General features: G+C 33.9%; 1 protein-coding gene across 1 annotated transcript in view; it reads left to right on the forward strand.

Moving 5' to 3' along the window:
- LOC307152397 (glutathione hydrolase 1 proenzyme-like) overlaps positions 1-12,481 on the forward strand; it is a 41,522-nt gene that overhangs the window by 11,465 nt on the left and 17,576 nt on the right. The window contains exon 6 of the mRNA XM_079860987.1: positions 2,209-2,395. Within this exon, the coding sequence (XP_079717113.1) occupies positions 2,209-2,395 (187 nt within the window). The remainder of the gene's footprint in view (positions 1-2,208; positions 2,396-12,481) is intronic.

Genomic DNA, 12,481 nt, shown 5'->3' on the forward strand with positions numbered 1-12,481 from the left:
GGTTGGTGAAACCATTTGTTTTTGTGTGCAGATCTCAGAGCCTAGGCTGCCAACAGAGACACGTTTTTTTGACGGCATGCTTATGGGGCGGGCAGCTAGCGGATCGTTAGGAAAGATTAGATGAATGTGATACAAATATTTTTGGGCCTGAAATCACTGATACCACCTTTAATGTAGTGGCCTGACTTTCTCCATGGATTTGCATCAATTAATAACAAATTAATAAATATATTTGTTGTAATCAATAGATGTCCGGTTCTTTTTAGTGAACCGGTCGAACCAGTACACTAAATCGGACTGAATCGTTCGAAACAGTTCGCGTCTTGCGTCAGCGCTGATCCACAACTACTCACTTTTGGACATGTCTGACATTTCTCTGACTCAAAATAAACCAATATCCTGGAGTATATGTTACTCAGTAATTCCAACACTTCACTGAGCTGAGACATGTGCTGAGAGAAGTGATGAGCACGAGTAGCTGATACATACGCGCACTACCGAACGTACAGGTACAGCGGTTCTCGGATCACCAGTACAGAACCGAGAACTGTTTCTTTCGGACACGATCAACACACTGGGAACCGGATGAGCTGAACATATGTGCAATTTTTTCAGAGGGACGAAATTCATGTTTCTTAAGTATTTTGTTGAACATCAAACATCAAGAGTAACAAAATAAAACATGTTGGAAATATGTTTATCACATAATTACTGTATTTTCACTGTATTATTTTAAAGATTGGAAACACAATGAATGGATTGTAAAACTAAATATTTATTATTATTCTAAAATATTATTTTCAGGAACAGCTAATTCAATTTCTAAGTAAGTTGATATTTGACGTAAACTCTTGCCAAGGTTTGGGGCAAACAAAGATGGGGCAAACAAAGTAAATGTTTATAATGTGTTGATAAATGTGTTTCGGGGCGGCAGTGGCTCATGTAGGTTGTCTACAAACCGAAAGGTAAAGCGCTTTGGTGGCCACAGGTCTGTGAAAGAGCTATATAAATGCAGTCCATTTACCATTAAAAAAAAAAAAAACACCGTATTAAACATACTGGAGACATGCATCGACTTTTTAGTTTTGTCAAATATAGGTCAATCAGGTTTCAGCAGTTCTCCGCTCAGCGCACGTATTCTGCTACAGCAGTTCTCTGATCACCAGTACAGAACCGAGAACTGTTTCTTTCGGACATGTTTGATACGGAGAACCGATGAGCTGGAGAGACTGAGCATGCGTGATAGCACCGTCTCTGAAACGTTCTTTCGGCCAACTGATGCTGTGCTGATACATGAGCAAGGCTGAACCGAGGACTTAATGAGGGGCTGAATTTGGCGAAATAAGTTTATTTAATAACAAATAAAATAAAATTGATGAAGACACATTGCACATTGATGATTATGACGATGATTACTATTATTTAACTGACCTAATGATTACAAATGCCTTTATCTGAATTGATATTTATCTGCCGGGATGATAGAATTGAGTTCATTACATTAGGGCATAAAAGAACCGGTTTAATTGAAACGAAATTGAAAGAAGCGGATCCTGCATTATTTGAATCAGAAAATCTGAAGTATTTAATGTAAAAAACTAAATATTTGAACATTAGTTTTTAAGCCATCATTTAAAGACAAACACAAACCTCAAGAACCAGCACGTGAATCTCAATAACGATGGCATGCTTCATGCAGCAATGCATTGTGGGTGCATCATCCAAAACTTATCAGTAGCTCCCAGAATGCATTGTGGCATTAAGAATGTCAATGTTAGTTCAAAATTGTTGTTTCTTCTAAACATCTAATTCTCTGTTAATCACAATAAGAACTTTTGTACATATATGACTATAGTAATAAGTGAAGCTGGTAATGCTGTTTGTGGAGTTGTTTAATGATGTTGAAACCTGACAAATGTTTAGACATCAACCCAATTTTCATTATCAACCAAAATGTGACGTCTGAGTGATGTTGGATTCCATGTCCAATAACATTTCTAGCTGGGGTGACTCACAATGTGGCCATAATATGAGCACACAGTGAGTGTGCTGTGAGATTACACTTTTAGATCACTGTGAACTCACATTGTGCATGATGACAGGGATGTTAGTTATCATTAAAACAGTAAAATAAGTAGTTCTTATGATTTATTGCCAGTTAGGCCTTTGAATGACTTGACCACTTCTTTTGTTTCATATGGATGGTAGCATCATATATAGCTGTACCAGGAGAACTGCGTGGTTATGAGATGGCACACAATAGGCACGGGAGACTGCCATGGGAGGAGCTGTTTGAGCCCAGTATAAAGCTGGCAACGGAGGGTATTAAGATTGGCAAGGACTTTGCCGAAGCCATTGAAGACGAAGACCACAAACTTTGTGATAATGCACTGTGGTAAGAATAAATAATTTGTGAACTATCTAAAAACTACACTGTTAACCCTTGCTGTAAAAAAGGCCAAATTCTGACAACATCCTACCATTTCCCTTTAAAACACTAATATACTGTATAAAACAATGCTTTCGAGAAAATACAGGAATATACTGTAAGCTAGATGCGAAAGTTCGTCGAGACAAACTTTAAGTTGGCTTGAGAAAGTTTGGACCAGAACGTTTTTTTGCTAGGAGGTTGCTAGGGTGTTCTGGGTGGTTGCTATGGTGTTGCTAGGCGGTTGCTAAGGTATTTTGGTTGGTTGCTAGGGTGTTCTGGGTGGTTGCTAGGGTGTTGCTGGGTGGTTGCTAGGGTGTTCTGTGTGGTTGCTAGGGTATTCTGGGTGGTTGATATGGTGTTGCTAGGCGGTTGCTAGGGTATTCTGGGTGGTTGCTATGCTGTTGCTAGGTGGTTGCTAGGGTATTCAGGGCGGTTGATATGGTGTTACTAGGTGGTTGGTAGTTGTCACAGATGGTTACTATGGAGTTTTTATAGAGTTCTTAGCATGATCTTGGCATGATTTAACACTTAACTAATCGCTATTAGCATGTAGCTATGCACTGCTAGCATGTGTAGCATGTTGGAAGTGCTGTTTGCTAGCATGAGTCAAAAGAGCCAAACCTCATCTCTATACGATGTTCTGATACAGAGATATAGGACTTGCAAAACGGTTGCTAGGGTACTCAAGTTTGGTTGCTATGGAGTTGCTTGGGAGCTGGAAGCTTTAAACTTAAGAAGTTTAAAGTGGTTTGAAGTTTAAAGTAGTTTACAGCAGTTTTAAGTTTATGACAGATAGATAGATAAATAAGTTAGTTAGACAGATAGACACACACACACACTAACTCGCTCACACACTCACTCAGACACACACACTCAGAGTTTATGACTTTAGAGTTTATAAGTGTATAAATTGATGAGTTTATAAGTGTATGAGTTTTTGAGTTTTGAGTTTGTAAGTTTAAACAAGTTTAGAGTTTATAAGTTTAAATGAGTTTAGAGTTTATAAGTTTAAATGAGTTTAAGAGTTCATAAGTCTATGAATTCATGAGTTTATAAGTTAATTAGTTTATAAGTGTATGAGTTTAGAGTTTATAAGTTTAAATGAAGTAAATTTAGTAGTTTAAAGTTTAATTTAGTTTGAAGTTTAAAGTAGTTTGAAGTTTAAAATAGTTTGAAGTAGATAGATGAGTTTATTAGTTTAAATTAGTCTCAATGGCTTTTATATTATATAGAATGGCAGTTTGATTTAGTCTAGGGTTTCAAGGAGTTTAGATTTGAATTTTTGGCAGTTTGATTTAGTTTAGGGTCTCAAGGGATTTAAATTTGAATTTTTGGCAGTTTGGCAGTTTAAAAAACCTGAACATTCCGCAATTTTAATTCAAATGTTTTTTTCCGAGTTTTGATCATCATTTTTAGGAAAACCGTAAGTCCGATCAGTCTGAAAAGATATAGCAACTCGAGTCAGAACAGTCTGAGTGTCTGAGCCGAGTTTGGAGTATGTAGAGTTAAAGCTCTAGGAGGAGATCCATTTAGTTTTTTTTAGTCTCAGAAGAATAATAACTAGAAAAAAAAGTTTGTTGAGACAAACTTTAAGTTGGCTTGAGAAAGCCGGACCAGAGAGTTTGAAGAAGTTTAAAGTAGTTTGAAGTTTAAAGTAGTTTAAAGTTTGATAGATAAATTAGTTAGAAAGAAGGAATAGTTAGAAAGAAAGAAAGATGGATTAGTTAAAAAGAAAGAAAGATGGAATAGTTAGAAAGAAAGATTAGTTAGAAAGAAAGATGGATTAGTTAGAATGAAAGAAAGCAAGATTAGTAAGAAAGAAAGATAGAAAAAAGAAAGAAATGTAGATTAGTTAGAAAGAAAGACAGATAGATTAGTTAGCAAGAAAGAAAGATACATTAGTTAGACAGAAATAAAGAAAGATGGATTAGAAAGAAAGAAAGAAAGAAAGAAAGAAAGATGGATTAGTTAGAAAGACTGATAGATATATTAGTTAGAAATAAAGAAATAAAGAGAAAGAAAGAAAGAAAGAAAGAAAGAAAGAATGAAAGAAAGAAAGAAAAAAAGAATAGTAGATTAGTTAGTTAGAAAGAAAGATGGATTAGTTAAAAAAGAAAGATAGATTAGTTAGAAAGAAAGAAAGATGGGAAAGATGGATTAGTAAGAAAGAAAGAAAGATTGATTAGTTATATAGAAAAAGATAGATTAGTTAGAAAGAAAGAAAGAAAGAAAGAAAAAGAAAGAAAAAAGAAAAAAAAAGAAAAAAAAAGAATGGTGGATTAGTTACTTAGAAAGAAAGATGGATTAGTTAAAAAGAAAGATAGATTAGTTAGAAAGAAAGAAAGATGGATTAGTTAGAAAGAAAGCAAGAAAGACAGTTTAGTTAAAAAGAAAGATTCCCAGTCAACACATTGATCTCACAGTGATCTCTCCATATGACCACAATCTGAGTTCACAGTGAGCTAAAAGTGTAACCTCACAGCGCACTCACTGTGTGCTCATTTTATGGCCACAATATGATGTCACCCCAGCTGTAAATGTTATTGGACATGAAAATTTTAGTTGAAAATGAAAATTGGGTTGACGTCTAAACATTTGATGTCAGGCTCTAACTTCATTAAACAACTCCACAAACAGCATTACCAGCTTCACTTATTACTAACCAGACTGACTTTATTTCTGTCAGACGTCTACAAAAGGTTTTATTTAGAATTAATAGAGGTTTAACTCTAATGTGTTTCATTTGAAGTCACCATAACAGTGATTAGTGTTTCCATTAGTTGGGCTCTTAACTTTTATTATATCTTAAGTCTTTTTTGGCCGCTGTGACAGTGTGTTTGTCAAACACATTTGCAGCTGCAAAGAAAGCAAAAGTGAAACGAGTTCAGGTGATGATGGTTTTATAATCATCATGGAATAGACTGATTCACTGATGTATTTTGATTCTAACAATTATGTTGTCACATTAATATCTTTTCACAACACAAACCCTGTGTTACTGCAGCATTAGATCCAGCAATATTATAACAGTATAGTTAGAAGACTTTAACAGACATGAACACAAAAAAGTCAGTTTAATATGACACACACAGACATCAACAATCAGCGTATGAATCTCAACAATGGTGACAATCAAAAGTGCTTTGCTGCAATGCATGCTGGGTACCAGCATAGTACAAAACTCCCAGCATGCATTGCAACATGAATAAATTATGCAGCTGAATTGTCCTATAATTTTGTTTGATTCTAAATATTTGCTTTTATTTTTTGCTGTTGTTTTTGTTGTGAATTAGTAGCTTTTCAGTGATGTTCTGAATTAATCTGTTTATCTGAATATTTGTGATTGTCACCATTGTTGAGATTCATACGCTGATTGTTGATATCTGTGTGTGTCAGCAAAGGCTAATTTTTAAATTTCATGTTTGTTAAAAGATTTAAACCGATTGTTATATTTCTGGATCTCACGCTGCAGTAACACAGGGTTTGTGACGTGAAAATATTAATGGAACAACCTATTTGTTCGATTATAAAAACCTTTGTGAATCAGTCTATTTCATGATGATTATAAAACCATCAACAGGTAACCATCATCATCATTGTAAAAAAAATTTTCACACTCAGGACCTTCGGGTCCAAATGGACCCACCATAGGAAATGAATGGGAAATTGGCAAAAATGTGAAAATGCAGAGTTTTTTTGTGCGTACAATCTACAAATCAGCCACGATCCAGAAAAAAAGCACACAACAGTGAAGGGGTTAATCTATAAAACATCAAGAGTGCAAAACAGACACATCCACACACACAAACACACTTTTATACACATACACACTAATAAATTCAGATTACAAAAATCTGTTTTGAATTTTTAAAAATCACAGCTTCATCGGAATGTTACGAAACTAGGTGACTTTTATGGTATTAGGAATGTGAACACACAAAAAATATTGGGGTCATGATCCAAGCACGTCACACTTCTGCTCTTTGGTCAAAAATGACCCCCATAGGAAATGAATGGGAAATTGTCAAAAATATGAAAACACAGAATTTTTTTGTGCATAAAATCTACAAATCAGCCAGGATGCAGAAAAAAAGGACTCAACAGTGAAGGGGTGAATCTCTAAAACATCAAGAGTACAAAAAAAAACCACACACACACACACATTTTTTTTAATAAAAATAAAATAAAATAAAAAATATATAAAAAATGTCTATTATATTCAATGGGAAAAAATGGGTCATAATTATTGCATAAATATTAATTAAAATCATAAAATTATCTCAAAACACCAAAAAAGAAAAGAAAAAATATTATAAAAAACAAGTAAAAAAAAAATTATATATGATTTTATATATATATATATATATATATATATTAATCCCGCCCTCCGGGTCCATTTGGACCCGAAGGTCCTGAGTGTGACTGTTAAACAAAGGACCCCAGAGGGTTAATGAAGTTGGAGCCTGACATCAAATGTTTAGACGTCAACCCAATTTTCATTTTCAACTAAAATTTTCATGTCCAATAACATTTACAGCTGGGGTGACATCATATTGTGGCCATAAAATGAGCACACAGTGAGTGCGCTGTGAGGTTACACTTTTAGCTCACTGTGAACTCAGATTGTGGTCATATGGAGAGATCACTGTGAGATCAATGTGTTGACTGGGTTGATTAGTTAGAAAGAAAGAAAGACAGTTTAGTTAAAAAGAAAGATTGATTAGTTACAGGTGCTGGTCATAAAATTAGAATATCATCAAAAACTTGATTTATTTCAAGAATTCAACTTAACAGGTGAAACTAATATATTATATAGACTCATTACATGCAAAGTGAGATATTTCAAGCCTTTACTTGTTATAATTTTGATGATTAAGGCTAGGGGTGCACGATATATCGGCCGCCGATATAATATCGGCCGATATGGTCATTTTTTTTACACATCGGTATCGTTCCGATGTCAAAAAATGGCCGATGTGAACAGGCCGATATTTGACGTGTGAAGTTGAAGATGAAGTTGACATGCTGACGCGAGACCGAGCAGTAGTGAACCGCCTGATAGAAATGCACATTTGATTCAGATGACATAAGCAGTCTGTTTTTTTTTCCGTTTTGAAGTGTTCTGTTTAAAAATAGATGTTTCAAGCTTTCTATATATGTGTTAATACACTGTGAGGCAGGTAAGTTTCGGTTCATTTGAGACACGCTCCAGTTCACGCGCCGTCGCCTTGCATGTCCTGATTAAATATTTTCTAATATTTACTTATTTATTTTGGATGAAACATTGATCAAAATTAAGATACAATTAATACAAAACGAAATCAAATTTAAAGACAGGCTTTGTGCTTTCTGTTTGAGGTCTCTGTGAAAGTTTTAAAGCGGTCTTTCGGACATGCGTAACAGAGAACTGTCCTGTCAGTAGCCTAACATTGTTAACGCAGTTATGTTTTTTCCCTCTTCATGACACATTTTTGATTGATCGTTTTTTTGACTTGTAGATATTTGAATATATTGCATGATATTTGATACCCGTTCGAATTAGATTTTTCTCAAAAGTGACAGCGCGTGTGATTTGTGGATTACTGATAAGCGCGAGTGGAGAAACAGGCGTTTATTTATTCATTCTCAGTGTTGAGAAACGTAGCCTTCATGTGTTACGTTATTGTGTTAATAATAACTAAAGTAGCCTACCTAATTATGTTACATATTTATTTTGTATGAAAACTAGCGCGTTCGTTACTTATGGATTAAAAAGTAGGCTACCGTTGTATCAGTGCTGCGCGAGCTCTCCCTCACAAACACGGACGCGCGCACACAGAGAGAGAAGATAATTGTAAAATGAAAAATTGACGGGCTAAGTTTAAATTTTGTTCTTGCTTGTTTTTTGTTTTTCTATCAAAATATCAGAAAGCATTTTGTATTATCCATCCTGTTTTTAAAATTCGTTAAATGACGGACGTTTTACTGTTAACACAGCCCATATGTCGGATTCGTCTTATAGCCTACTTGTTATTATTTTTAGAATAAGTGCTTCGTTATGCTATTATTGGACTCCTGTCTATTCATTGTCAACTGTTTTCTATAAATATGTTTGTATTGGCTAACATTTATTCAGCTAATGCGTGTGCTGTTTAAAATGTGCAATGTTCAAAGGCAAAGACAGCACGTCACAAATAGAAGCCCTATTCCCTGTGGTATTTAGTATCATATTTGGATATTGGAATAATAAATTAAGTAGCCTATCTTAATTGTACAAAATGTTCCTGTTTTTTTTGTTTTTTTTCTGTTTTCTAAGGGTTTCTTAATTTTAGACAAGTTGACCAGCACACATTATATGCAATGCAATATAATGCATGTGCGTCGTATGTGTGACATATTTTGCATACAGGTAAAGGTGCCCAATATCAGTCATTTCTAAAGTAAAAAAAAAAAAGTGTTTTGGAAAATAGCTCTTTATTTGATAATCATTAAAATTTGTTTTCTATACAGAGATATCGACATCGGTAAATATCGGTATCGGCCATAAAAACAATATTAATATCGGTTATCGGTATCGGCCACAATTTTCACATCGGTGCATCCCTAATTATGGCTTATAGCTTATGAAACCCACAAAATCAAAATCCCAGAAAATTAGAATATTACATGAAATCACAGTAATTACACAGTGATACCATGGTCATTGAACCAGGTTTTGGTTCTTTTGGCAGTGTGGGCCAGTGCAAATCCTGCTGGAAAATGAAGGAAGCGTGAAGTGCTCTGGAAATGTCCTGGTAGACGGCTGTGTTGACTCTGGATTTAATAAAGCACAGTGGACCAAAGTCCTCTTTTCTGATGAGAGAAAATTTTGCATCTCATTTGGAAACCAAGGTCCCAGAGTCTGGAGGAAGAATGGAGAGGCACACAATCCAAGATGCTTGAAGTCCAGTGTGAAGTTTCCACAGTCTGTGTTGGTTTGGGGAGCCATGTCATCGGCTGGTGTTGGTCCACTGTGCTGTCCACTCAACGCATCCGTCTACCAGGACATTTCCAGAGCACTTCATGCTTCCTTCAGCAGACAAGCTTTATGGAGATGCTGACTTCATTTTCCAGCAGGATTTGCACCTGCCCACACTGCCAAAATAACCAAAACCTGGTTCAATGACCATGGTATCACTTTGTAATTACTGTGTGATTTCATGTAATATTCTAATTTTCTGAGATTTTGATTTCGTGGGTTTCATAAACTGTAAGCCATAATCATCAAAATTATAACAAATAAAGGCTTGAAATATCTCACTTTGCATGTAATGAGTCTATATAATATATTAGTTTCACCTGTTAAGTTGAATTCTTGAAATAAACCAACTTTTTGATGATATTCTAATTTTATGACCAGCACCTGTAAATAGAAATAAACAAAGAAAGAAAGATGGATTAGTCAGAAAGAAAGATAGATTAGTTAGAAAGAAAGAATGATTAGTTAGAAAGAAATGAGGAGCTCTTTTCCAAAACGGGATAAATCCATTTCAGTAGTTTTCAGGAAAATTACATTTTTTACCTAGACCCACACATTTTGTGAATATTCAATTTATCCTAATTAAAATGTTTTTTTTGGCTCAGTCTGAACACGTTGAACAATGATTATTAAATCAAACAACAATATTGTTGATGATAAATACAAAGTTTATTTATTTATTTTTCAAAACGCTATAAATCCATCAATTTTTGAAAAAAAAAAATGATGGTTTGTCTTTTAAAAAACAAACAAGAGAACATGCAACATATAATCAGGTACTCATAGTATAAATGAATATAAATTAAATAAGTGCAAATGCATGAAATAAATAAAAGCCAAATAAAATAAATAGTAAAATAAAATAAAATAAATAGTAAAAATAAAATGCATATTTCCAGTGACATGTTCTAATATTGTCCACCACATAAAACAAATTATTTAAAAATAACACACATACAAATACCAGTCCTTAAATACAACAATGTTAAAAAATACATTCAAATCATTTAGTAACACATTTAGGCTATTAGGCTATTAGAACTATTCAGTACTTTTAATGTCACGTTAGCAGGCTTCTTTACAGGAAAATATCTTTATCGCGAGGGGGAAACCTACAAAACAGTATTATACTAGTCAATTCTGAAACGAAAGTTGTACTCACCAAACACTTTTATGAAGGTCGCCTTGCAAACGGGCACATTCTCCGGATGTCTGTTGCACAAAAGACTGTACTTAACAGATACGTTCCGGTCTTTTTGTTTGTTAATGTCCTGGACTTTCGGACGCTTCCTTGTCACTTGCGTGATGTCCAGGAGATGAAGTATGGCCTGGTCCTGGTCAACCTTGTTTTGTTTTTCATAAAAATAGTTGAAATTTACCATCAGATCGTCCGGCGACAGCCTCTCGGCCTGACAGAAACCTTTGGCGGCAGCTTTGTGTTGACATCCCACTGTTGGTATTAACGCACCACCCGAGTGACGAACCTTCTTTTTTTGTTGTTTTTTGTGATTTTCTTTGTTCAGACTGCGCTTTCTACCCCCAGGTGTAGGTCTCACTGGCTCATCAAGGCCATCAAAAGTGTTGCTACAGTTTAAAGCACTCATTTTGAGGAATGAATGAACATAAAGTAACAAACCTCTGTTCAGATCGCCGCCTATTTGGATTGCGTAGAACGCTCACCGAATTCTGATTGGTTGAGAGGATATATCCCGTTTAGGCTAAAAATAGGTTTGGCGCTTATCTCGTTTTGGAAAGAAACTGCATCTTGCAGTACATTTTAAACAAGTAAATATAGCGATTTGTCATGAAACGTTGATGGAGCAGTGAATAGGTCCAGTACACAGTAAAATGACATGACAAACTCATTTTTTTTAAAAATGGCGTTTATCCCGTTTTGGTAAAGAGCTCTTCAAATAAAGATAGAAAGAAAGAAAGATGGATTAGTTAGAAAGAAAGAAAGAAAGAAAGAAAGAAAGAAAGAAAGATTAGTTAGAAAGAAAGATTAGTTAGAAAGAAATAAAGATTAGTTAGAAAGAAAGAAAAGTTAGAAAGAAAGAAAGGATAGAAAGAAAGAAAGAAATATTAGTTAGAAAGAAAGATTAGTTAGAAAGAAAGAAAAAAGGATAGACAGAAAAAAAGAAAGATTAGTTAGAAAGAAAGAAAGATTAGTTAGAAAGAAAGAAAGAAAAAAGAGAAAGAATAGTAAGAAAGAAAGATTAGTTAGAAAGAAATAAAGAAATAAATAGATTATTTAGAAAGAAAGATAGATAGATTAGTTAGTAAGAAAGATAGATTAGTTAGAAAGAAAGATGGATAGAATAGTTAGAAAGAAAGTAAGAAAGAAAGAAAGATTAGTTAGAAAGAAAGACAAAAAGAAAGAAAGACAGATAAATAGGTAGATAGATAGATTAGTAAGAAAGAAAGAAAGAAAGAAAAAGAAAGACAGATAAATAGGTAGATAGATAGATTAGTAAGAAAGAAAGAAAGAAAGAAAGATTGAGTAGTTAGAAAGAAAGAAAGATTGATTAGAAAGAAAGAAAGAAAGAAAGAAAGAAAGAAAGAAAGAAGATAGATTAGTTAGAAAGATAGATTAGTTAGAAAGATAGATTAGTTAGAAAGAAAGAATGATAGATAGATTAGTTAGAAAGAAAGATGGATTAGTTAGAAAGTTAAAAAGAAAGAAAGAAAGATAGATTAGTTAAAAAGTAAGAAAGAAAGATTAGTTACAAAGAAAGAAAGATAGATTTGTTATAGATAGATAGATAGATAGATAGATAGATAACAGTTTGAAGATAGATAGATAGATAGAAATAGTTTGAAGATAGATAGATAGAAATAGTTTGAAGATAGATAGATAGATAGATAGATAACAGTTTGAAGATAGATAGATAGATAGATAGATAGATAGATAGATAGATAGATAGATAGATAGATAGATAGATCGATAGATAGATAAAAAACAGTTTGAAGATAGATAGATAGAAATAGTTTGAAGATAGATAGATAGATAGATAGATAGATAGATAGATAGATAGATAGATAACAGTTTGAAG

This window comes from Squalius cephalus (assembly GCF_949319135.1).
Source record: "Squalius cephalus genome assembly, chromosome: 2".
Lineage (NCBI taxonomy): Eukaryota > Metazoa > Chordata > Actinopteri > Cypriniformes > Leuciscidae > Squalius > Squalius cephalus.